This window comes from Varroa destructor, unplaced genomic scaffold (genome assembly GCF_002443255.2).
Source record: "Varroa destructor unplaced genomic scaffold, Vdes_3.0 BEIS01000001.1, whole genome shotgun sequence".
Taxonomy (NCBI): Eukaryota; Metazoa; Arthropoda; class Arachnida; order Mesostigmata; family Varroidae; genus Varroa; species Varroa destructor.
The window spans coordinates 75402723-75430136 of NW_019211454.1; the positions used below are offsets into that span (position 1 = coordinate 75402723).

Genomic DNA, 27414 nt, shown 5'->3' on the forward strand with positions numbered 1-27414 from the left:
TCTGTGACAAGATAAACGCAGCTAAAACAAAGCTTGTTTAATACCGGTCGAATTATCAATGGAGGCTTCCGACATCGTTTCGAGAGTTTTACCCTTCTGCTAATCATCATCATCTGAATCCGCTAAATGATTTCGAACATTTTCATTCGATTTAATTTTGAAGTATCGGTAAGTCAGTTGTATTGACTCATAGCATCGATCAGGGTACTTCTAGCTAGAAAAAGATGAAAAAATCACGCCGCATGTATGACAATGTGTTTATTTGAACAGGTGATGTGGATCATATGTACACGAACTTTTATAATTGACAACTAGGGAATTTTAAATATTGCGCTCAAATATGTGCTCTTAAATTTGTTATAAATATACAGCACTTCTCATTATATAACACTTGCAACACATCGTAACTTCACAGGCATAGTCACTTATTGGAATTATATAGTACGCTTTTTGTGAGTTACAGTAACTCTTTGTCCAGATCCTCCAGGGTAACAGGCTCGATGTATTTGGGGTTAACTGCAAAAAAAAAAACGATGGCATCAATTTATTACTGGCTGGGTATTGAAAGTTCGTAAATATAATTACTGCTAGTTGTTGACGTAATGTGTCAGAGTTGGACTAAGACTCATTCCCGCCTCTAAAATGTGTGAGAACAATTATATCTAGGTAAAACATGTGTTTTTGGCCACTTCAGATTTATTCGAGTGTAGATTTTTCTTTATTTATACAGTAGTAAAAAAAAACTTCAGTAGGCTAATTTTGGTTCAGAAAAACCAAAATTAGCCTACTTGCACATGAAACAGGTTTATATGAAGGAAAAGCATCACATGTCTGTGTGGGATTCCTAAACCGTCATGGCACAATATGTAAGTTAAATTATTGAAAAATATTTATTACGGTGAACTTTCTATAATGGCTAAAACGTGAACTATATGCTTACCTTACATATATCGCTTTAGGCTTTTTCGAATATAGTGAATAGGGGTTAACTAATCAGTAGACCGAATAAAATTAACGTTTAGTAGGAGAACGATAAAGCGGTCACTAAACTGTTAGTGAAATTTGCCTTTCTAAACATATATCTGCCTAATTAAACACATAGGATATTCTTTCAGGGAGCAATTGTTTGTTCTGTTGTGCTGTAGCGCCGGCCAAACAATAAATCATTCGGCGCTCTGCTCAGTAATTCCTATTTTCTTTGTATTTCCTGAAGACATTATTGCAAGCTTGATTTGAAGACATTTAACAGTATGTAATCTCCGATGGATCTTTTCACAATAGCATCCTCACGAATATAAGAAGAGAAGGCTTTTTATCAATGTTTTCTGTACATGTCAGCCTTTACGTACGTCAGTCTTGGTAGGCCCTTAACCAACAACCATACCGCCTTAAATAACTTGCTTACTAGAATGCTCTGCACAATTTGTGTAAATGAGGTGGTAATGGACCAAGCTACCACATGCGTAGTTTTATGGCGTTAACCCCATATTCTTTGAGGGAGCACAAACTCCTTTTAGCGTATGATACTGGTTTGATTTCGCTGTAAAGCTATTGGGGACTATAGTGAACACGGCTGGCCATCCATGATGGGCACCGTAATAAACTCATTGGATGTCCACAACCATTTGATGGCTTTGCTATGGATATTCCGGAAGTTATGCATGCTTATCTGAGGTATATATATAGACACACGTCCATCGCACTGACAAACATCTACCGGCCAGTTCCGCCGGTTTGGAGCGCGTTTACCAGTGGCTCCTTGTTAGGACCCGCAAATCGCTAGCTTTATCAAAATTGTAACCGTGTCAAAACGAACCTGACACTCCTCCCTAAGTCATATCCAAACAAGTTTAGTAAGTAGGTCTTGCCGTAAACCTGAGCTACATAGACCACTACAACAGAGGGATTTTACATTTCAGAATAGATGATTTAGAAGGTATCGGGACCTGAAAGGCCAAGTGCATGCGTCGCCGTAATCTGCAATTACATACTGGGAAGATCGCAACAACCATGGGAGATGATAACTGTTCTGTGCTTTACTATCATCTGTTCAAGTCCATCGGGACCAACTTCGATACTCACAGACAGAAGGACACGATGATGCCTATCCTTAGTAAACCTTTTCAATTCTCCAATTCTGTACAGTGACACCAACTGCTTTCTCGATTAGTCCAAACAGGTGAGGATCCGCTTTTGCGTATGATATGGCATATAATTCTGGGTGATTAGTAATCCAATCGATCACATGCTCATCAGCAATTAAGGATAGTTTACGGTCGACATGCTTGAGATGAACAAGGAAACGCATCGCGTCATGTAAAGATAACTTCTTATCTTGACCATTTAGCCGCACCTTCTAGCCTATTGAAGCTAAAAGATAGCCGAAAACACTAAGCAGTTCTAGAGGTAGAAATAGATTAATACGAATCGGGTAACTGATCTTCCCAGAAACGTATTACTGCCGCCAGAAATTTTAATAGTAAAACAGTACATATGCGACTAAACGCGTCGTTTCCGGAAACGTCAGACAAGATTTGTCAGGGGGTGCCTGAATTTTGCGCTGAACCAGAGCTTGCTATCCAGGTTTATGTTTCCTGAATATTTTCGCTCGGGAGTTCTTAGTAGTTTTAAACGTTTTACGAAAACGAATAGGTCAAGGCATATAATAAGAACTAATTGCTGACCCTTTACAGGTGACCAACAGCTCGTGAAGCATCAAACGCCTCAAGAAACCTCAAGAAAGGGAGCTGATTGTGGAAGAAATTGGATTTTGCGAAATTGCCACAAGATGTACCTGATACCCTTGCTACTATTTTTGAGAAAGGGTAAAGTAGAAAACATTGCACTAGACAACAAGGACCGCTTAAATTGATGCGTTTGCCTTTATTCTCAATTTTAACATAAGGATTCTGCAAGTTTTTAAACAGAGACCCTAACAAATCAAAGTATTTAGGTAGACCGCTTTGTGAAATACACATAAATTATATTCTGATTCAAACTATTTTTCGCTACCCTGAAAGCATATTATTATCAATTATTTACTAACTAATGAAGCTATTTCGAAACGACGGCCGGTTTGCCGGTATTGATGTGCTGCGCCTAGGCTAATACGTTAGCTACCTCACTTATCCAAGAATGGTACTGTTGATAATAGGAATAAACTTCAGGCATAATTTACGAGAGGTGATCTGCAAAGGTTCCTAGCCCATTCCAGTCCTTCGAAAGCCTTCTGCAGTTAACTATTTCCTCTGGGTTTTTGATTCTGGGTTAGCGCAATGGCCAACTGGCCGCATTTACAGATTTAAACCTAGCCGAAGTCACTTGCGTAAAGGTGGCGTTTTTAAAACCCTTGTTGAAGGTTCATAGGTTACCTCATAATAAACAGATCTATCGAATCTTCAGTTCTTCAGAAGATCACTAAAAACGTCTAGGTTTCTTAGAACTTCTACATACGAAGAGCATTTCTGCGAATAAAAAATAAAGAAAGGCTTGAATTCTTCATGACTCATACCGTATTGAAAATGACACCTGGAAGAAGCTATCCTGCGGAGTCTTTGTAAGCTATTGCGATTTTCGATGCGCAAGTTTCAACGTGCTATACGCAGACATTATGGCTTCCAGTGTCCATTGCGCTAGCCATCTTTACGCTACTTCATTCGTTACCGATCATTTTCAGGAATGTTTACACGCAGCGCCAAGGCATAATTCTGTGTAATGTGTCTTCTTTATCATATACTAAAACGTGGCTGAATAAATAAAATTTTTGACCATAATAAAGCCAACTAATAAACAAGCGCTTGTTTAGTTAGGTACACGACTTGATTACCTCGATATCCTGTTTCGCGTTTCATTTGAGGACAATTGTTTCCCTGAAAATCAAATTTAAAAAATGTTATCCTTAGCAGTATAGCAGTGCCTAGAAACATAATAGTATGATTAACAGGAGTCAGGGGAAAAAATGCGTTCTGGAGAATTATTTTTCGCCTTAAAAAAGTTCATTTTCTTCTTTTAGATTTCGTTGTCTTCATTTTCAGCTTTCCTCTACGAATGTCTACGAACTTCGTCATACATGATGTCTTACTTCCAAATCAATAAATGTGGAATTTATATATTCATAGCAAACTTAAACGAAATATTACGTTGTTGATATTACGAATAGTACGTTTGTACAGTCGCTCTTATTGGCAGCGCAATTCATTGTTCTAGCTAATTACGTGAATTTAAGTTTTATACATACTTGATTATTTTAGAAAATCATGTTCCAATTACACAATCCAAGTATCTGTCCTTCATCGAAGTTCTATGACGAAAAACTCACTCAAAAGAAACATACAAAATATATTTGCCTTTTGTCCAATGCGGACTTTGTTGTTGTTATGAAAGTCTATATTGGTCCACGTGACGCGGCGGTTGAGTGGCAAAGGCGGTCGAAAATTATCCCACATTGGCGCCTTGGGATTGGCGTCGTCACCTTGCATTAACTTGCGCAAGAGATAAAGTTGTTGTTTGGTCACGTACACGGGTTTGTTCATGACTATCCACCTGGAAAGATATTGAAGTTCATGAAAAATACTTTGTACAAGAAATCTCAAAAAAGGTCTACCTCTATCAACCTACTATGTTACATTTTTGTATCAAAAACGGGTACACGAAAAAATGGCTTCATTTACTGCATTTTTTTCTTGGTTTTTTAGTTAGCCTGTAAATAGTTCTCGTGGCTCAGACATTTCGGCCATTAATGACTTGTCTGCAACACTTGCTTGCCCACTGTGATTGAAGCACCAAAGTGCCATCCTTCGGAAAAATTTAATTTTAATTCGGGTAAGTAATGAGCAAAAAAAAACACATAATTTGTGCGCTCATAGCTTAAAAGTCAATAGTGGGTGAGATCGGACGCACCGCCAGATTCAATACAGGCAGAGTGAAGGTAGTATTTTCGACTTGAATGTTTTAACGGGTTTGAGTTTATATAAAAAAGTTTAAATATTTATATTATTAGGAGTACTTAAATAAAGTACGCCGGCAAGCTGTGATTTCTATATTTCATATCTATACAAATTTCCAGTAATAACTTACGAATTTCTACGGCAGGTCTCGTATCAGAAGGAGAGCAGATATTATCAGCATTTGAGTGTATTTAGTTCGATGTTGATTGAGCTAACCCAGATGCATGGAATCGTAATTTTAAGTTCAGCTGAAAAATAACTTATGGCTCTAGTTTAATTAATTTTTAAATTTGTGTGCAATTATCGATTGACAGCAACAGAGATGCACAACTTTATTTATCTTTAACTATCCGGTGGAGACAGAGTAACAACGGTTGAAACTGACACAATGAAACACATACAGTTTAACTTCTTTTTGGATACATTTTGTCATTATGAATAATTATTTTATCAGTCTCTGATTGAAGGGACATTTACTTCGGACGTCTTAAAGCGTCAAAAGCAATTCTTTTTTGAAACGATTTTTATGATTTTTCTCATTATTTGAAATTTGACTTCATTAAAGACGACTATAAGTGCTTCTACGAATTTTAAGGACCAACTGTATTTCACTGAAACAAACACCAAATAAAAAGTTTGCTTGCGGCAGTTCGGACATGGCCAGTGCACAAAGACTCTTTCCGCTAGCCCATATATTGCCAATCTCTGACTACTGACCCAGTCCTTTATAGGTTGATAGCAGCGAGAAACGGAACTTTTGGAAAGTACTGAGGAGACCTAGAAACCGGCCGGCTACTCGGGACCAAACAGGGGACATAAAAACAGGAATTAGATCGTTGCAAGGATGGACCGGAACGTGACAAAGGGGATACTAGCCCAACGCCCGTTCCTGCAAGTTATGGTTTCGAAGTAATATTAAACTATATCCCGAACCAAAGCCGAAGTCTTCGAGGGGTCCAGGGTTTAGTGGGTGAGAGTCCGACGGTGTCAGACCACCAACACAGTTATGACAACACAGTCTGATCTACATAATGCATTTGCCCTCAACCTTCAATAAACAAAAAAAAAATCGTTGCGAGGAACAGGCCTGTTGGAAACCAGGTCGCCATAGAATACAGGCTTCGAGGACAGCCGTTTGTATTAATAGCAACATCAAGTTGTGATCCACGTGGCCACTGGCGTTCGAGCAAGAAATGGAAGAAACGACTCGCTCGCGAAGGGGTAACGATGACAGAGGGTTTTCCTGATAGAAAAACCTGATTTATGTTGTGCAGAGAGCAAGCAACCCTATACCGAACGAAATTGCCAAATTCGAACCGTAAAGGCTTCACGGAGTCAAGTCGCCGCGCACCAATAGTAGCCAACAGGGAGACCACTCATTAAACACGCGAGACATTTCGGACACCAAATTGCAAAGAACGCAATCTCATAGGGGACACACTAATGGTACATCGATGCAGCATGGACAGTAGCAATGGCTGAGTGTTAGGATCACAATATGAACAATAAACGATTGCTAGTTCGGGCGCGGGTAGGATATAAAACCCAGCCGTTAGCCGATATATAGTCAATTTGTGCCTAACGGCCTAGGTCGTTTATTATTTCCATAGGGCTGCTCTTGCCTCACCGCTAAAGGTGTGCATGCGGCAACGATAGCGTCGACGGTACTCTACGATCCCGAACAGGCGCAGGGAACAACCGTACGCAGTAGAAACAAACTTGCGCACTCTTTTTTTGGCGGAACAACACGAGCTATACGAGCAGCTCTTCAACCTCGTTAAGGTACGGAAAGAAATGTTTCAGAATTTTGTACAGGCAAAGCGAGCCGCGTTCGTAGAAGTGGGTTCCGTTTTGAATCTGTTGCTTTTGCAAACTTTATTGCAGCGGCATTGGTAACTTCGTACATGAAATTCATCTGCCTAGTCCAGAACTACATGCCGGAAAGACCGAACACGGCTAAGCAATTTCAGCATCAATTTGCAAGGCATGTACGAAGAATACGTAAAATGTGCGAAAATACGAGTATGTACAAAAAAAAGTGTAAGCAAATCAAAGTGACGCGTCGAGGTCCGACTGCAATTTACACGTGTGTATCATTATTCGCATGCCGAAAATTTTCGAGATAAGGTCATTCTCATGACAGCTACAACAGCTTATTAGGGGGGTTCTTCGTGATCATATAAATCAATAAATTGTTTGTATATGTATTGTTGGTAGGACTTAAAGCAACATTCCCCTCATTTCTTTTGGTTTGGCTGTTGCGGCCAGTGCTGCTTCATAATCATAAAAACAAGTTTCGTTAAAGTTTGCCTTGGTATCTTGTCTTTCAGTCCGGACCGCAAGCGTTGGGTACTATGTTTCACTGGCGGGACGAACCCTTGGAATTTTCAACGTTTTTTAAAGCTCATCTGAGAGTTTCTGAGGCTTTTTGTCAATTAAAGGGGCAATACTATACGAGGTAAGGACTCCGAATGGTATCGGAGCTCCTACAGTATAGGAATGCTTCGACAATTGCAGCACCTCGCCGCTAACAACAAAGGTAACTCGCTTGGTACGCTTGTGGGACCATCACTCCATCACTTCGACGAGCTTCAGAAACGGCAACCCGTAACGATCCCTATGCCAGGTAATGTTTGGAGTACGGGACTCCGCCTAAGAAGAGGATCCGATGACTTAGAAGGCTTTCAGCAGCAAATCCTTAAAGAAAACCCACTTCAGCTACGTCGTCTGCAGTAGAATCTTAAACCGTTTATCCGACCCATGGCCAGAAAGACGTGTCGTCAAGAAAATGGCTTCGAAAACAAGACCGCGGTGCACAGCCGCGGGACGGAGATACTCTATACGGTGTTTGGTTTGGCCAAGTAAAACGGGATGAATTTAGATGCTTGTTAGCGTAAATGGTGTTTAAGCATTTAGGACAAAACATATAGTTCCAGAGCTAGTCTTGACCCTCTAACGACGAAACTACCGTCCATAAACTACACAGTATACGTTGTAAGTAGAAACGACGATATTTAATCACTTATATGATATAAAGCGCCAGCTTTTTCAAAGAACTTAGGTTTATTGTTTTCCTTCAACTGATTTGTTCTACGAGTAGCTTGTCCCATAAGCTACTTAAATGCGAAAATAATACATATCACACGGTTCACAAATTATTTTTAAAAATGTTTTTTTTTATGGTTATTTTTTGAGGAAGTTCTCGGAAAAGAACACAGATTATGTATTTTATCAAACATTTATGTTATTTTCTAGGATTTTGTAATTCAAAAAGAATTTACCTTAACAAGAACCAACGTGAATATATATGATGTAAATAATAACCAAAATTGGAGTTTAAAATATATTTTGCAATAAAAGGAATTGAAATATAATTTCTATAACAGCCAAGCATGTCGATGGGATTTGCTAATACGTTTTCTTTATTTATAGGAAGAGCTATCGAATGCAACGATACGGGAAGCTCTGAATTTCAACATTACGTTGCTGAAAAGAGGTGGCTATAGAGACGGCGAAAAAAAGGCCACTGCATAAATCGATGAACTTGATGCTTTTCCAATCGATTGTGCTCTCGTATTTTCTTTATTATTTCTTCCTATTACGAAAGCTGTTACGAGGTAAAAACGGTCCTTATCGTGGTTTTAAATGCCGCTGTAATAATCAATTATAAAGCGTGATCTGTCCTAGAAGAACTTCGTTATTGTTTTATTTTAGCATGCGTGTGCTACGATTCGCTATCGTTCAAAGCAGACGCTTTGACGGACGAAGTAAGCTGTTGGCTATAGCTATCAGTGTCAATAGCGTTGAAAGAAGACGCGTACCGTGCTGCAGAATCGCATAGCACTATACGGTGACAAGGGTATGCGTTTGGGAATCTTCGTTTGTCATTACCCTGTTTTACAACTGTTTTAAACTAACGGACAGTTTGTGTCAACGCAGTCCTTTGTGCTAAATACATTATTAAGATTGTGTAACCGAAGCGCTAATTATTGCTAACGTTCATTCTGTGTTCGATGCATTGTTTTACGGTACCATTCGTGTATGTTAACCAAAACCCAGTCCGCTTGAGCTGCTAACCTACAAAATAAATGGATCCGAGCTATTCTAATGTTTAAATTTGATTTTAACACCGAATTTACGAGTCAAACTTTCCAAATCGCTAACTTAAAGTGTCTTTGAATTTGGCGCGCAACTAAAATACAGCAGTCCATATTAGGGTTTCGCTAGTCTATAACTATAATAAAATTTATAACTATCCTTAAACTTACGATCGAAACGTTTTGTTGTTTTAAATAAATTCATCCTGGACGCTAAAGCGGACAGAAATTGATAAAAATGAGAAAAAAAAAAAGCGTATTTTCGAAGTGGGTAATCATTGTGTGATTCTGTCGCGTTTTGAATCGGTAGCATTATTATTATTATTATTTAATATAGGCGTTTAAAAGTATCATTTTGAGAGCTACACGATTAGTAGTGCATCGACAGAGTTATGGAAATCTACTGTTACGTTCGTTGATTTACCTTGGCCGTATCGGATCCAGTTGAACTTAGTTACTCGTTCTGCGCATATCCGGTCTCTGCTTGAACTATTTTTGTGTTAACAGCATTTAAATAATCAAAGACCGTTAACAGAAAAATCAATATAACTCCTTAATTCGCAATGGTATTTGCGTCTCTAATTTTTTTCCTCTCCAGGATCGTTTTGGCCAAAAAAACCATGCGGTCATATTTTTGGTTTCGTTAGGATGAACACATTTACATTGGACAGCACACGCAAGCCATTACCTTAATGTCCAAAGAAATGTTATCTGTGAATCGTAGTCTATATGAGATATACGTTCGAGGGCTAAGAGTTGTTTTTTGTTGGCATGCAGAAGCTGCCATTCTAGTAGATAATGCGTTATTATTTGCGCATTGCCGAAACATTATTTATTCAAGAGCAGAGTTGTCAATTTTACCACCAGACCCTATACGCCATATTTAAGATGTAGCTTTAGTAATCTTTTGTTAGTTATTGCTTCGGACGATTACTTAAAACTAAAATATATCAAGTCGATATTAGCTGATCTTTTCGTAAACAAGGTCGTTTCGGCACTTCTAGGAACTGAAGAGTTGTAAATACCCCACAGAGACGAAAAAATCATCGATAAGGAATAAAAGCTTGTTGACATGTATTAAATAAGTTGTTGTATAATTTTGCGTAAAATAGACGCGAGGAATATCGGACGCTCATTTGCTACGTCAGCTGGGGACTCTTCTTTACAGATGCCATAGCACAGTTGAGTAGTCCAGGGTAGCAAACCTCGTCTAAACCTACTACTACTACTTCAACAAAAGACGAGAGACGACTGTTTGGGATGCTGGGTATTCCGGAGACCTGTATCCTCGACCATATATTCGGTCCGGTTTACCACTTCTTTTGCTGGGAAGAATGGTGTACGTGCGTATGCTTGAATGATAAATCAGCATCGCTTCAAATCTCAACGCGATTGGAGTTGCGAACGTTAATGTCCATGTAAGATTTCTGTGCCATGCTTTCTCGCTTGATGGCTAGATGCTGGTAAATTGTTTCATAAGGATCTCAGCCAAAAAATGTTGTCAAACTTTTTCCATTGGAAGTAAGGAGCCTGAGCTTATTATATTTTTTGACATATCTTGGTGGATGACTATAGGGTTCAAGGATATCAGACACAAAGTGCGCTTTGTGTAATACCCCCCTGTTTTCTAGTAGCTGTGTCCAAGCCTATTTATAATTGATTTGGTTAAGACCATTACTACATAAGTTAGTTCATCTGTCAATACATCGACTCTACGAAGATCACAAATGTCCAAGAATAAAACGCGTCAGTTTCACGATATTTGAATACACTTTATCGGTATTTGAATAGGACACGGAAAATGAACTTGTAACTATCGTTTTTCATAGTCACGCTTTTCATATTAATGAGAAGGACGCAAATTCCTTATGTTCACCTCAGGACCAACTTTGGCCGCGAAGCTTACTGCAGTGCGGTCAAAGCGATCATCTCTGTAGACTCTATCTACGCGTCCTCTGTTTTCGATGTCCACTCGGGTATCTGGACCAATGCTAACATAGATTCAAGACAATTACAGAATTATCTTGTGCAGCACAAAGGGAAAGAATGATATTTTGGTTTAGTTTTTATCTAGACTGATTAAACGGACAGCTTTTCAATATTTAAGCGGCGAGAAACTAAAATCACTTTATCCGCTCAGAGTCTGTTACATAGTACTACTACTCATTGATCATCGCCGACTCCAAAGTTTCTTCAAGCTCCTAGGCATTACCTATATCCTATCCTAGGATGGTCAACAAAAGATTGATTGATAGTGATTATCTCAGATACATTATCCAACAAGCCACTGCGCACTCCAGATCAGTGTCTAATCATCTAAAGTACTTCTATCCCGTAGAGAAATCTGTATCTTCTTAGTAGAAAACAGTTTTACCTTTCACAGCATAACACGATAATAATCGAACGTGCATTTTTGAATCGTCAATAGGTCGATCGTGTCTTCAGCCACTTAAAAGGCGTTCAGTAGACCAGATATTGTTCGAAATAAGGTGTTATTTGCCAGAAATTATCGTTAGTGCCTTAACCAGCCGAATGTATGGCCGTTTTGATCTACCTGTACAGGCGACTGTTCCGTCATTAGGCAGGAGGATAATAGTCAAAAAATTAAATCGTCTTTCTTAATCAAAAGAAGATTTGAAGTAAATAAACATTTTGACAACCGTCGTTATTGTTTTTTGGTTAGCCGTAAGCGAATGTGGCCACAGAAAGCTGTGTGGTGGATTTACTTTGAGATAAATATGGTCAAATATAGACCAAGAAAGCAAAAAGCTCGGGGAACTTGAATAGGATCAGTCCCAGATGAAGTATGGGAATAACTTTTAAAATCTAGTGACCGATCGATTAAGACGCACTTGGAGCCTTTTTCGCAGGGAAATCAAAGCTAGTGCCAAGGTATTAAAAATGGTGAGCGAACGAGTAATCATTTGGCATAAATTTTCCCATGGAAAAATGTAGGTAAATGAAAATTCCCTCTAAATCACCAAATACGATCATTTAGCTATAATAATATGTAATTAATAATATCTATTTTAATATTACTCACCGAACGGTTTCATAACAGCCGGGCATTGTTAGAGATCCGTCGTACGTCATATACTCCGTTGTATCTGGAAGCAGCTCCTTGACAGATAAATGCTGGATTATCGCTTCTTGCCCTAGAATAGAGAGTCATCACAATAATGCACCGCGGTTCTAGAAAAATAGTAGAAAGAATGTACGCAAGTAAAGTTATTCTAACTTTTTATTTGCCGCCAAAGTCACTTCTCTAAAAACTTCCCGATAGCTGTGTATTCAGCATTCGGGTTACCATTTGTAAATAAAAGTTTCGACTTTCCCGTTTTTTTTTACTATCATTAAGCATGCTTCAGATGCGGGTTGTCATACCTAGTTTTTTATTGTTGCTACGTTGAGCAATCGGCGTTTGCGTTGCGTGTAATCTTCAAATATTTTAAAAGTAGCTATAATTACGTGGACTGGAAATACGGGGGCTGAAGTTGAATCTTAGTCCCATAATCTTCTATCGTGGCCAACCGTTTTAAAATTTCGATGAAACAGCTTTCCGAAATCGTGAAGCAGTCAGCATTTTATCTCTCGACTTTCAGATAGTGCCAAGTCTAAGAGGCAGTCTTAGCTTTATGCAGGCACCTCCAAATCTCTGATCTTAGTAGAAACTATTTGGGTAATTTCATTTTGAAATAAAAAATGAACGCTGTAATTCGAAAAAGTAAAAATATATTCAAAACAGAAAATACAGATTTCTTAAAATCAAGAAGAGAACTTAATAGAAAGTGGTGAAACACCGATTAAATCTGATTGATTACTCAAAGAAGTATCGAACGCAGTTATGGCGACGTCCAACATCTTCGGAAAAATAATGACCAGACTATGATTTGGAAAAGGTAAGTGAGCTTGTTGAATTTGTCGGATAGCGATTTCATTGAAATAAACTGGAAGACATCGTATAAGTACTCTCTGTGTATATGAGCGCGCTAAAGAAAAACTTTTAAAAATATATATATATATATATACACACTTTGTGCACTTGGGTTACAGATAAGAGTTGCATCGCACTTACTAAGTCATAATTTGCATTGTGTCTGTTCTGTGGCATCGTTCCCTACCATGTGGTATCAAACCCCAAACTTTACCATTACAGTTGGCATTTTTTAAAGTACGTTATGTTAAACTTGAACATCATAAAATAATCTGTTACGGCTGATACGTTATAAGTATCCCATATATTATAGTTCGCGTAGCTGTTACAACAGTTTAGTTCTAAAAGACTCATCTAAATTTCACTTAATACATAAGAAAGAAATATACCTCTATTTTAGTAAAGGTTATGAAAAAATCGGGTGCAGTTCTTTATATTTCTAAAATTAGAGCTACGTTCTCCTATCAAAATATTTCACTCTGATTTTATAAAAAGCTGAATGTATTATGTGTCCGCTAGCAGCTTCTCCAATTTTATTGCGTCAACCAACCGATCTATTCCGTTTCGCCAAGAATATTCAGATCTTGTATAGAAGAACTCATCGAGTTTTTTTTTTCATTGTTTATTGTCAAATGCATTGCAACCAATTTAGATGCCAGTTATCGGAAATAGTCACGGTCCATTAGGCCGAGGTCTGGAGACTACGGCGGTAGGTGCAAAGGAACCCTTCACTCAAGTGTCTTGCTGGCGGCCTTAACGACCTTTGCTATGTCCGTGGGCTGGTACTGTAGCGAAGAAGGATGGATTTGTTTCGTCTATGTTAGACAGCCTCGTTCACTCGATACAAGTGAGCCATATACCGTTGAAATTGACCGCTTTGTTTTTACCAAGTATTTTTCTGAATATAAAGTTTTTCCAGTCTACAGAACGCAAATAATGGTTTCTGTCGAATAAAGGTCTGGCTTAATATCGACGTAGAAAGACCGCTTCTAGTCTTTTCTAAGGGTCATCGTTGAATGAGTGTCCCGAGCCCCTAACAAAGAAAATGTATAGTAGATGTCCAAAATTCTTTTTGTTGTTTAAAGCATTCATCGTTGAGGCCTAAACTTGGGATATTGTTTTATTTACCAATAACAACATAACTTGAGGATATATGCTGTTGTGTGAGGAAGGCCGTATCGAATGAAAATGTGAAAAGATGGTGTAAGTGTAAACGAGAGTTTAATTCTCATTCCAAATCAACTATTTCTAAATGAAGAGCAGCAGTATTTTGTAGAGAATGCGGTATTACTGGCATTCGAGGAAGTTCTTGTTTACGTTCTTGCGGTACTTTACACTAGAACGAAAAATGCTAGGGATGAAATTCTGACTGGACTATTGATACGAGCCTAGTAAGATTTCGCGTCAAAGGTTTGATGTCTGATGTCTAACTATCCTTACAGCTGCTCGTAAGTTCATACAGAACTTACCAGCGGCTGTAAGGGTTCTTTTTTTTTGAACCGCTACGACAGCGACTCAAGATATCTCTTTCTGCTATTTAAAAAAAACTTCCGCTAAATCTAACACCACCGTTTCGTGGCCACAATCGACGAGAACCAACATCTGCTTTAAAAATACGATGGTTCTAAAAGAAGAAACCACTGATTCTTTGCTTCTCGTTATGGTGCATCCTCCTTGTTTGCCTTAAAAATACCTAATCACTTTCCTGAAGGAAAACTGACACGTAGGGTTCATTGCAATCCTGACCCTAAAACCGCTAGTCGGTGAGGCTACTTCAAGAATAGGCTAATGTGGCACAAAGGTTTTCCTCCATTCCATTAGTGTGTCCTTAAAATCTAACATGCCTGACTGCAAAACCTTAAAGGGCTACAGAATATTTTCAGTATTACACGAGAAAATCTTCGCCAGAAACTATGTTCATCCAGTACCGTAATGGCAGCCCTTCAATATGTCTGAATAAAGAACTTTCAGCTGGGATGTTCAACGCCGTTTTTTGTGATGGAATTTCAGTAGGAAATCTACAGGGAGACTTAATAACTTTTTGACGGGATTTGACAGGGATTTCCCGAAGGTCTTATAACTTCAGGTGGCTAAAACTGTTCTCCTTGAAGCCCACCCCACAGCATTCGACCACAAGAGTCAGTCTCATTTATATAGGAAGAGCAACTTGTGGTTTTGCACACTAACTTCGCAAATTTAGAGTCCCACTATTAGATTTTTTACTTTGGGAACACGTCATTTAATTCCAAAAATTGTTTGCATCCTGCCCCTGACATCGACATGCGTGCATGAAGAGGCCTTGTGGCACATTAAAAAAGTACTGTGTCACTCCTCAATCCATCTTCGATATCGGGCTGCGGTCTAACGTTAGCGCTTTCGGGGTCCGCAAGGCCCGAGTCTCTTAGGCCTCTAATTTAACTAGAGGATTCGCTGAGATCTGTCGCGCTTCCAGGTATATCTGTTGTCCTTTTAGTCCCCCAGAGGCGTTCAAAAGCGATTCGACAAAATAATTAACAAAATTTTGCGAGCGCTGTTCTATTTAAATATTGGTCCGAACCAGCGGAAGTTAGCGGGCAAAATTAAAGGCGGCGTTCGCGCCTGTAAACGGAAACTGGCACTGAGCCTCTTATTGCGCCTAAGGAAAGGCTGCACAACAAAACACTCCGTATCAGTTTGACTTTACGAATGCGGAAGTTTCTCTGTAAGTTATACTAGTGTTCCAGATCTGCAGCCCAAGGCACATCTACAGGCATGCACTCATGTGCAATCGTTCCAGCTTGCTTAGGGGTCGCACAGTCTCTCAGCCAACACTTCCGTCAGGCCCAGTAAAATCGCACTGGTTCCGTGAAAGGCTTTCACGGCACGTCTCGATGGCCAGTACGTTATCCAAGACATAAACCATTGCATATTGCAGGAAAGCAACATATCCAGCCTGACTCGCCGAAAGTAAAATATACCATTGAGTTAATCAAAGCGTACATTATACGTATGTACAGTTGAAACACTGAATGATTATTTCACGTGATTTGAAGACAAGAGCTTTTGGAGTAGCAACAACGCATTTGCCCCAAAGGGTCTTATTCAAGGAGCGGAAAAAGGATTAGTTATATTTCAAACCGGTTTACATTACACTATTTAAAAACTGTGTATTATAACTGAGAAAGTGGGAATCCGTGCGTAAAGCTGACACTCTATCGTCATCGATTGGTCCAGCAATATATCGGGAACGATCTAGCTGCCGCACGCTAGTTTTTGTTGTCACTGAATATAAAAAGTAACTCTTTATCTTTTCAATGAAACGTTCGAAAATTTGAAAAATTGTCATATATATATATATATATAAGTAAAAAAAAATATAATAAAAATCACTTCACAGTTTGAAAACATGTCACACAACCAGCAGGAGATGGGCGATGACGAGCGTATTTAACCGTGCAACACATTGATGATAATGGCAACATCTTCAAACAATTTATACGTTCTATAGACTGCTATCCTATATTGCCTTACCTGTTATAGTGAAATTAATCTATCAGAAGACTTTTTACCCTTTATGTATATATATATATATATATATAACAGGATGAGTATAAAGTAGTGAATTTGTCTAAATGAATTTTAGCGTTGCTAGATGTGCCGATTGAAACAAAGCATTTGGAGTGGGAATATTTTACCTGCTACAAATACTCGATACCTTTTTCTTAATGTTAAGTGTGTTATAGATAGTGGTCGCTGTTTCTAGTACTCCTGTTGAAACCATCATACGGCCCAGCTAAAAGTATATTTCACTGAACCCTGTTGAGACCCATTCCTAGCCTAATCGGCATTGGTAGTCTTTTTCAGTCCGCTAATTTGGCCTGGACGTCATTCGAGAGGACATACTTCCTTACACATACGCATGCAATTGCTCTTCCAGTAAACACAGCAGTTCTCATACAGTATCGTGTTTGCCTTCTAACCCGACAAATATATTTACCTAAACAACATACGCTTCTATACAAATATCATAAAAAAAAATGAAGTGAAATTAGTACGGATGAATGTTTCGCAAAGCTTTATTATCCCGCGAGCCATTGATTCCGCTTTTTGTAAAAGTAGTGTAGTCTGCGTATGGCCTGTTTCGTATTTTGCACGTACTATTGTTTTGCATGGGAGTGGCCTGCCTCAGTCAGATGTGCTATGTGATCATTCCGCTGATACGAGTGAAATACTGTGCAAGCATTGTTGTAGTTAAGTCGATTGTGCGATAAAAACACCGAGTGCAGGGATAGAACATGGGGAGTTAGAAATAAACCTTTGAGTACTCTACTTTTCGTGATCTGAGTCACTTGAATATTCCATGATCAACAAGTCGTTTGCTAAAAAGCGGGACTGGTAATTTCATCGATTTTGCATTTCGCAACCGTCAGACAGTTCTCGCATGAAGTTAAAGTTGCTTACTTTCCTACAGTACCATGTAAATTGTATATTATTAATAAGTAATCAAATCGCGTTGAAACAAACCTTAGCACGGGTGGTAGCTTAAGGTAACGTTCGCGTCCCACGTATTCAAAGTATGTGCAAACTCGATTGGCATGACATTAACTTTCTATTTGAAAACATAAAATAGACGTTATCTCAGTATTGCCGCGAAAGGCACATAGTGTAAAGCTTCCGCCTTCGAGCAAGCGAAGTTATCGGAAGACTTCGACCAGGATCACAGTCTTCGGAATACGTAATAGGTAAATTCCTCTTATTTTCAGGTCGGCTGATGTCATGCAAATCCTGGTGTGTGTACATCTGTTGTTTGCAAGAAGATATATAATTACACCTTTTGTCCAGTATATAATAACTAATCCAAATAAAGAGTCCAGATGTTTCGAGCGATGTAGTCAGCTGAAAGGCAAGGTGTTATATAGCTTAAGCTATTTGCTTTCCAACGAGACGTTTTTGCCTCCTGATAAGACTCTAGGAGAATTTTCCTAGAAGAGACCGAATTATATAGCGTATTAAATGAGAAAAGGATAACATATATTTTAATAGACAAATTAAGGACAAAAATTAGTTTTGAAATTCAGGCTAAACCTAGACACATAGCAGTGTCCCGAACCAAGAAGTGTCAGTGGATTACAGTTCGTTATTTGGTCGCCGCACGGTTAGAAAGGCTTTCCGATCGGATCGTCCCCTCGTTGAGTTCTTTGAAAGTCCGGTGCAGTGGACAACAACCGGCAAAGGTAATTCTCATACAGTCGAAAATCTTTGCACGCGTCAACAAATCATTTTGCCGAAACAGGGGCGGGCGACAATTTAACGTTCCGCAAATGCGATAGAACTCTAACCGTAGCTCTGCTTGGTTTCCTTAAGCCAAACTGATGTTAGACGGAGCGAGGGTCCTGGTACTTTACGTATGTACATTGTAAAATAGAACTTAATGTCATCCCGCTAAGTGACAGAGTTTCGTCCAAGAGAAAAAAAACCGATTCATTCCCAATGGCAAGGAAGGTAAATATTTTTGCGAAAATTAAAGACAGTTACTGTTAGATGTAGACGATACCACGTTCTGCCGTTCTCAAACTAAGTCATTTAATAGCCAGTCAGTTAGAGCACAGTGTTTGAGCTATCGAGTCAACCGATCCAGAGAATGCTGATGGTGTTTATTACACGAGCCTGCTTAGGAAAATTTGACGCGGTTCCATTTTCCTTAAGAATTATTACCACGGGCGTATTCACATCAAAATATATCACAGACCTCGTACACGAAACTTCCGTTTATTCCTCTGAGTGTATGGGTTGAAAAATACCTTCTTCTGTGGTAGCCTGCTACAAATAACTCATCTCTTTAAAAATCTATCCCGACGGTTTTCAGTTATGTCACGGACGTGCCGTAATTAACAACCGGATCTTCGGGTATTCAATTACCAGTTAGCAGGCTGAAAAATTAAAGCTCTAAGCAATCTATTCCGGAAAGGTATTCAACAATACGGAGAGACCTGTACGACGAAAACTTTTTTTTTTCTTTTTTTTTTTTTGCTAGCCCATTCAGCGTTTGGACAATGACAAATGACTAAACACTCCAAAAATTAGCGCCGATACTCTTTATATCGAGTACTTTAATTCAGATACTTTTGCGTAAAATATTATGACTAACATGATCAAACAACGACAACTGAGTTACATTTGCCTATTCTACAGCAACAACGTTGGGCTAGACGCCAAAGTGAATTCTACTGAGTACACCTAATCTGTAAAAACATACCTCGATATACAATTTTTCGCAGCGGTGAAGTCAGTACGCGAAGCTCTGGTGAGGGCGTTTCAGCCAATTGGACCAGAATCGAAATAGCCACCAATGCGCTACTTTCACGCAGTTCGAGAGCTTCCGACACGTTCGCATATAGGTCACTGTTAAAACCGAAAAGCTGAAGCTGAAAGGGAAAATGCAGAAGATTAATAATGTGATATTTTATGCACTTCAAATGAAAATGCATCGCTAGCTGCATTTGATTTTTGTAAATAATTTTAATTTTTTTGCGCGGATAACAACTTAGATTTCCTAATTATCTCTCAATGTTAACTGTTGTACCAAGCACTAAGAAGAGAGGATAATATGATCATACACAGTCTAGTTGTCTGATACTTGTTTTAACTTTACGTTTAAAACAATTTCAACTACTAAGTTCATTGAACAGTATTTAGCGTGAATATTCATTCATACGGCTGCATCAGCCCTGATTTTCTAATAATTTCAACATAAAAACTCCTTTATAGTAGTACGTGTGCTTATTAATTATTAAAATTAGACGCTAATTATTTAAAAATAATTTCGTATATATGATACAGTTTACGTATATATATTGGGTTGCCGAAAAAGTGTTGACCATTTTTATATTACTGTCGTCTATGATCATCACCATGATCAATTGTATTAGAAATGGCTGGATTTCCTTTTGTTTCTTTAGAGTCACTTATCTTGCCTATGGCAGCCAATATGTAGCCAGCTGTCTCCAAATAGTTTAACTATCTTCAGTAATTGATCTTTAGCTTTGTTCAGCTTTAGCAATCATTTTAGCAACTTCTCCTCTATTTGGTTAACTACCACGAAGGGCACCTTTCTCATCGAAATTTCCATAACGATAACGACAAAACCATTTCTCTGGGCATTTTCGACTTCTCCGTACTTCAGTCATAAAATAATTAAAAGGCAAATTTTGTTCGTCTTTAAGAGACTCAATAAAGACTCAATATTGGCTTTTTAACAGTACCAACTCGCAAAATGACACCAACGCCGGCCCGATGCGACTCATGTTACGTTAGATATATGGCCTTAAAGTGACCCAGCGGTCAATGCTTTTTCGATAATTTAATATTTTCAATCACCCGATAAGTGCGTGACTTTTGGCAGCTCTTACGTACGTAATCGCGCGGGTATAGATCGGGAAAATAAACAGGTTGAAATCAACCTCGGGCATTTCTTCTTTATTCAAAAAGTAATTAAGCTATGGTCTGGGGTAAATAAGTAGACTGCGTGCTTTCGACTGCCATGCCAGTGGTCATGAGCCTTTTGGAAAACTCCAGATAGAGGATGGTATTTATTGTTTCATTTTCAGCAAATACTCTGCTCGCTACTGTCGTCGAACCCATTTCCTTGCCTAATTTTTCTCGTGCTAATGATTGAAATTGAACCTTTCATGGCCTATGGCGACCATACACCTAACTAAATCTGTGCCAATATCTCGTATATATTCCAACGAATTCAATTCCGTATTTTAAGTTTTTGCATTTTCAGCGTTTGATTTATAATTATATAACACGTTGTGGCCGGCAAAGCCTTTAGACAGTCAAGCTCGGCGTTCATAGAAAACCTTTTCGATTGCGCTCTTGTCCTTTGGGTTTCGACATCTGGTCACTTCCACGCTGGTCTTTAACCGGCCAATTTACGTTCTTGAAACGCTTACACCGGTCACGTACCGTACTTTTGCTTAAAGCCTCCCTGCCTAACGTCTTCATTAATCTTCAATGAATTTCCGCAGCGCTTTGGTCTTCAAGGAAGAACAGTTAACCTCTGAACGTTGACTTTCGAGACTTAAGTTATTTACTTTTAACGTCCACCAAATTCGCTTCTGTACATACTAATAATAATACAGTTACAAAATCACATGCACATCAATAGCAGTATAAGACTCAAGCGCGTTGCTGCAGAAAACTCGTTCCTGCTATTAGCACCCCTAGGACCGCCCGGAAGCAGCGGCAGGAGAACCAGCAATATTGGGTTGCTTGCTCAATTGGCTTTCAAGCAGGCTCATCCTGTTGTGGATAAGTCAATTGATGAGATGACACCGAGAACGCAGAGGTACTTTCGTCTTCGGTCTGGTTCGACTTGCTTGTAGGGAACCTGCTTAAAAAAGGTTCAAAGTGTACCTATGATTGTTCCTACAAAAAAAGAACCGAGTTCACTAAGTCCTTTTTTGGCGCTACTGAAAGTACGGGAACACAGTCTAGCTCGTTATGCACGCTAAACTCTAAACAAGAAATATGTGTGTGTAAGGTGGGTACCAGGCCCGAGCTTTTGGCTAACCTCTAAAGGATTGTGAAACCAGCTACTTTCAGTAACTTCATCCTAGCAACGAGAGTCTTGTCGAGCGAGTTTCTCCCTCTTTCTCTGTGGCTGTGTAGTCTTTGTAAGCAATATAGGGTTGCGTGCAACGAAACACGAAACGCCATAGTAACGTGTCGAAACATAATTTTCCAACAAAAAAAAAAGCAGAGTCATTGCTGTAGCTATACGTTTCTGTACGCGACTGTTTTTGAAATGTTAACGAATTTTTCCTTCTCTCAATCTGGTCCAAGATTATATAAGGGAAGTCTGAGACTTCGAAGTCGGGTTTCAAAATTTCTAGCAGAAAACGTAGTGCCTTCAGGCTAGATGGCACGCGGTTTGTCAGGGACGAATAAGCATCTCAATATCTGTCGACGCCTAGCAGTAATTTGTGTAGGCGCTTAGAAATTTGGCAAGAAAGGAATGCTACGGCACGCAACACAGATATGACAATTACCTGGCCCGTCAAGAACAACGCTTACATAACGGCATCGATCACAACTCATCATTGGCGAAAGTTTTCGGTGAAGGTTATTGATAAACATCTTGCAGGGAAGTCAATGGGTTTATTCTTACTGTTTACTATCTCGAATGGTTCGAAATTGTAATGATGATTACTGTGATTGCAGGTTCGTTAAGCGTGCTATATAATTGTTTGGCGTTTGGAGCGCATAGACACTGTGATAAAATCAAATACTCAACCTTACGCAAAAGAACTCACGAATCTCTCGTGATTGATCATGCGCAGTACAAAATGTCAAACAGATCGGGAATCATTTGGCATGGTCCTGACGATTTCTTAGGTAGTACGCCATAAGCAGACACCTATTCCTTTACACAAATTGCAACGCGAAAGGCGCTGGTCGTTTGACGGATGAGTTACATCTATATGATCTTTCTACTTGATATAATCATTTTTTTTTTAAAAATCCCTTTGAGCCTTTTTTCAGCTTTGCTCAAGGATCTGTGGATTATATGGGCCCAGAATTTTGGATAAGGTTTTCCTCTATGCAGAGGATTTAGTTACACAGGAGCAGTTGCTTTCACGTGCAGCAGACCTTAATTAGGTAACATTCTGTCGTCTCGGAATCGGGACTGACCGTCAGCCTAATCAAAATCGAAGCAATGAGGTTCATGAGAGGTGCTAAGGTTGCAGTTCGTAACACGCTATAACTTTACGGCCGACTGCTGACAAATGTTAGCGGACTTATTTAGAGTTGCCGATCTCGTATAACGGCCAAAGTTTCTTCCACCATGTTATAGAAGGATCTTGATTTCACTGTCTTCAATACTTAGCTTTCACAGATTGTCCCTCTTTGACCGATCTGCGACTTCTTGACCTCAAAGTTGTCGGGATGACCTTATAGTGAAGAATCTAGAGCATTTAAACCGATCAAAAGCCTTCTTTTTCAACATCAGCAACTCAAGCATTCAGAAAAAGCTTGGTAAAGTAGCATCGAAAAAAAAAAAAAGCCACACAGAACTCTATCAAAAGGGGGGATGGTGAATAAAGAGTGGGTTCCACTGTGTAACATACATATAGTGAAGCGCTATACCATCACCTACGCCGAGTACAGGAGTTTTATGAATGATTCTTGCGTCGGTGTTAAATATAGGCAACCTTGCGATCTGTATCATGCCTTTCGCTGCCCACAAATTCAGTCGTTGGTTTGATAACTAACCCGAAAATAGCAGCAGTGAGATGATGCAAAAATTGGTAGGTCCTGAATAGCCCTATGAATTCTAAGTGGATTGTTCCAGGAACACATGAAGCCATCATATAGATGATATAGGATGTCATTTGAAATTTACTATGCTTAATAGTACTTGCTCAGCGAGTAGCAGATGTCCCTAGCATGTGCAGATCCGTGTCCTGATTTTTTGTAAAATAAAGTCCCCTTAAGTGCTGAGACAATTCCTTAATAAAAAAAAAAAAAAAATGAGATAAGCCTTTCAAACCGTGTTACCGATAAGCTGTCGTCAATTGAAATTTTCGGTGGGTTTCGTTTCGAAACATTTGTTTAAACGGGCTTCGAGATCCCTTCAGCTTGTAATGTCTTCGCTTATCTGTAGGGAATGGATAAAATTGTAAAATTTGGCAGGTTCAGAATACTGAAAAATTTCACATTCGAATTTCTGTACGTTGAGTTGTGTTGCGCAATTTTTTAAGCAAAGACTATTAGGTCGCTTTTAGCGATCAGGTCATTTCCGCACACAGCACAGAGATAGATATTGGCTCACTTCAGGAGTGGCTCAAAAAAATTAGAAAATATCTAGGACGTCCGTCTTGTGCGGCTAATGATGATATACTATTTACTTCCAATTAGGAAAGCGACAACGACGCGATTCCTGCCAACCCAATAGGGCCAATACTGCTTACTACGTTATATTCTTGCCATAGATAGATTGCATCTTGGTCATCTTTCTCGTCGCAGATGTATTTGGCCTTTCTGTTTAACATTAATTTATTCAATACTCGATGAAAATAACAAATCTTTTAGATGTGCCTTGAGATATTTCCAATGAACCTGATTAATATGATTCTCAAATTTCGAAAAGTAGATGTTTCGCCCATTTAGGCATTGCGCTTTTGAATTCTCTATACGGTTGATGAAATAGTTGAAACATTAGAGTCATGGAAAAATGGCAGATAAGCGTATTTTTCTAGCGAAATGTGAAAAGTAATGTTTTACAAAAATTTGCCTTCTTTGATGACCTGACCTAATTTTACTGCTGAACATTTAGGCTCTATTGTCTAAACAGTTGGCAAAAAGGACATACGTGAAAAAATTAGCTTTTTTTTTTCCAGGAAAATATAGATTAACAACAAGAAAATATTGCCACTACAGTGAAGTGTGTGTGTGTGTGTGTGTGTGTGTGTGTGTGTGTGTGTGTGTGTGTGTGTGTGTGTGTGTGTGCGTGTGAAAAATCGCATCGGACAAAGCTGATGTTGTCATGTCGTTGTTGTTGTTGTGCTACTGCTACCGTGAAGCTATGCCAGGTCTCATCCACAGGTTTCAGATATTGTTTTGATTTGTCCTGTACAAGAAGATAATATATAAACATAGCTAGATATATGCAATACAATATTGTTCCTGCGGGTTGTAAACATCTATTCAAGATACTCCCAGCTTATTATTATTGTGAGAAATTTACACGAGTATAGTTAATCCTTGGTGTTTAATCGTTTTTTAAGTCCTGACCTGTGAATTATTACTATAATAACATAGTATATTAGGTAATAACATAATTTAATATTTCAGGATGACGCTGTTTTTGTAACGGTGCGACATTGAAAAATATATTTTTTGCGTTCGAAGCGCACTCGTACTCGGATGTACTTGTACGGATATCGTGAATCGAGTTTTTAGCTTGACAAATTGTCGTGATCCAGGTAAAATAAAAAAAATACCAGTGGTTTACCAATACGAGATTAATCTTAGAAATACGGTGGCAAAGACAGCTAGAAACACCGTGAGCCGTTAGTTTGAAAAATCTCAAAAAATAAATTTTGAACTCGTAAATGAGTCACGTGGGAAATGACTTCTGAAGTTGAGCAATGAAAAGTTGTCGTGGAAGCCGATCCATTCCGAATGCGCTAGACGTACTCAGCATTCAGGTTTGGGTTCATTTCGGTCCAATTTGTAAGGGAAAAATAGATTAGCGAGTTTTTCATGATTTAAATGAGGAAAAAATAATAATATAAAGGTGCTTATTTCTTTTCGCTTCAACGTTACAGCAGTTTGCTGCTCGTGCACCAAGCTGTGACTTGTGATAAAAGTTTGATTCTCTACGATGAATGCAGACGATTATCGGCATATACAACTGAACCGGCGGGACATCGTCCTAGAGTACTTGTGACGGGGCAAGAGCTTATCGTCTGCAATTGTTATCCAGTACGGACGGCGTCATCAGTTTTGGTTCGTCGATTACAGTTAAAGCGTACTGCTAACAACTGACAAAAATGATGAACAATTCCGAAATAGTAACATTAGTAAAAATAGGAAAGCCATTTTTATTGCACGACAGCGGTTAGCCTTATATAGAAAGTAACACGGTGGTAAAATGCATAATATCCAGTGGGAGGATCTCTGTCATCCACCCTACAACACAGATATTGCTTCCATAGATCACCATTTGTTTTTCAAAATCTCAACAACTTTAGAATAGGAAAATGACTCAAATCTTAGTATCATTGCTTTTCGTGACTTCATCGACTTTTCATAAACCAAGGTCGGAATAATTGTGCCCTTTTACCTTATGCCTAGCGATGTGCAAACGAAATCATGGCGTGAGAACAATATCTTTATTTTTGATCAGCTGGCCGGCCCGCCGGCCGGCCGCTAACGGGGCTTGTTACAGCAGCTTGCCGCCATAATAGCCGTGGCAAGGCTGAAACCTTACAATGGACTACAGTTTTCGGGAAAGCCGAGCAACGCGTTATATATCATGCGTTTATTTACCCGTATCCTTCGTTGTGCCTCGCGTCGCTACCAACAATATACCCGTGCCAAAAATATTTGGTTCACTCAGTCTGATAGGCGACGACGGAGACGATGAATAATATTAACAACAGCTGAAACAACAACAACAATAACAGCAAGGACGATATCGGTAACAACAACACCGGCCATATCAGCAACATCGAACTCTCAACGTATATTCAATATCTGCATAACGCCTGACAGGTTTTAGGACGCCTCGTCTTCTTGGCCTCGAAGAGAAATCGAAAGGCATGGCATAAGTCGCTACGAGTTCTAGTCAACAGGCGGAAGCTTTAAGCAACGGGAGCGGCTCTAGAAACACAGGATAAGGAAGGGCAAGGAATGAAGAGGCGGTAGAGGTTTCAAACAGCCGAATAGAAAGAAAAGGAGAAAAATCTGTTTGGTTCCCTGACGCCGTTGATGCTGCTGCTGCTGCTATTGGTGGTCCCATTCAACGCTATCTGCCAGCGTTCTGGTGTAAACAGACCGACCTAGGCGAGGACAAACGGCCTGCGACGACCGAAGCCTAAGCCGAAGCAAAAAACCGAATGGCACTCGTATAGTGTGGTACGCGTCTGCCTATCTGCCTATGCTGCTCCTTGTCGGCACCTTTTCTTCGCCTTACTTGTCCTTTATTGAACGTCTGCCCGCGGCCCGAATCTGCCACATTTTGCTATCTAAGCAGGTATGGTAGTATTACTACAAAGGACGGTCCACTAGCAAGAGCCCACTACAAGAAAGAAGAACCCTTCCTAACTTTTGATGACCGCGGCAGAATAACAGTATCATTATCATCGCCGTTGTTGTCGTTTTCGTAGTTTTCAGTCGTCTATTGGCGGCGCCTAATATTGATGGAAGAAGAGAAGGACCAAATTGAGTTCTAATCCCTATTTTGAGGCGGAGACGACTTAAGCTTTTTTTACTATAACAGTAACCTTACTACAACGACACTAACGGCTCCCCGCCATTGTGCCAGACGGTAACAGCAGCAGGGGAATCCTCTCTTGGTTCGCTCCACATTCGAGCCCCCAACGACCACCATCACGATAAGTGTGTTTACATATGTCGAGTGTTCATACACCGATCATCCATACACCCATCCACTCGGCCGCTCGCCGTTTCAACCCCCCCCCCCCCCCGCCATTTTCCTTTTGTCTTGCACTCCCTAACTCACGTTCACTCTTGGTTGCTGCAACAACCAAGCTCCGACGAACGAAACGCGCGTGTGAATGCCATGCGGGGAAATAAGGGAAAGGGATTATACTTCAATGTGAGTAATTCGAAATGTTTATCTCCAACAACCGTCTTCCTTCTGAAGCCCTTATCCATATCCCTCATTCGCTCAAGGCACCACCGCAGTTGCCGCCGCAGCAGCGTG

At 39.5% G+C, this 27414-nt stretch overlaps 1 protein-coding gene across 2 annotated transcripts in view; it reads right to left on the minus strand.

The window, feature by feature from the left end:
- Window positions 1–241: 241 nt before the first annotated feature.
- The window catches only part of LOC111255615 (carbonic anhydrase-related protein 10-like), a 123919-nt gene continuing 96746 nt past the window's right edge, over window positions 242–27414 (minus strand). For both annotated transcript variants that reach the window (XM_022817762.2, XM_022817761.2), the window contains 5 exons: window positions 19213–19381; window positions 12087–12198; window positions 4347–4542; window positions 3827–3869; window positions 242–516 (listed from right to left, as the gene is read on the minus strand). In XM_022817762.2, coding sequence (XP_022673497.1) covers window positions 458–516; window positions 3827–3869; window positions 4347–4542; window positions 12087–12198; window positions 19213–19381 — 579 coding nt within the window. In that variant the 3' untranslated portion in view covers window positions 242–457. The remainder of the gene's footprint in view (window positions 517–3826; window positions 3870–4346; window positions 4543–12086; window positions 12199–19212; window positions 19382–27414) is intronic.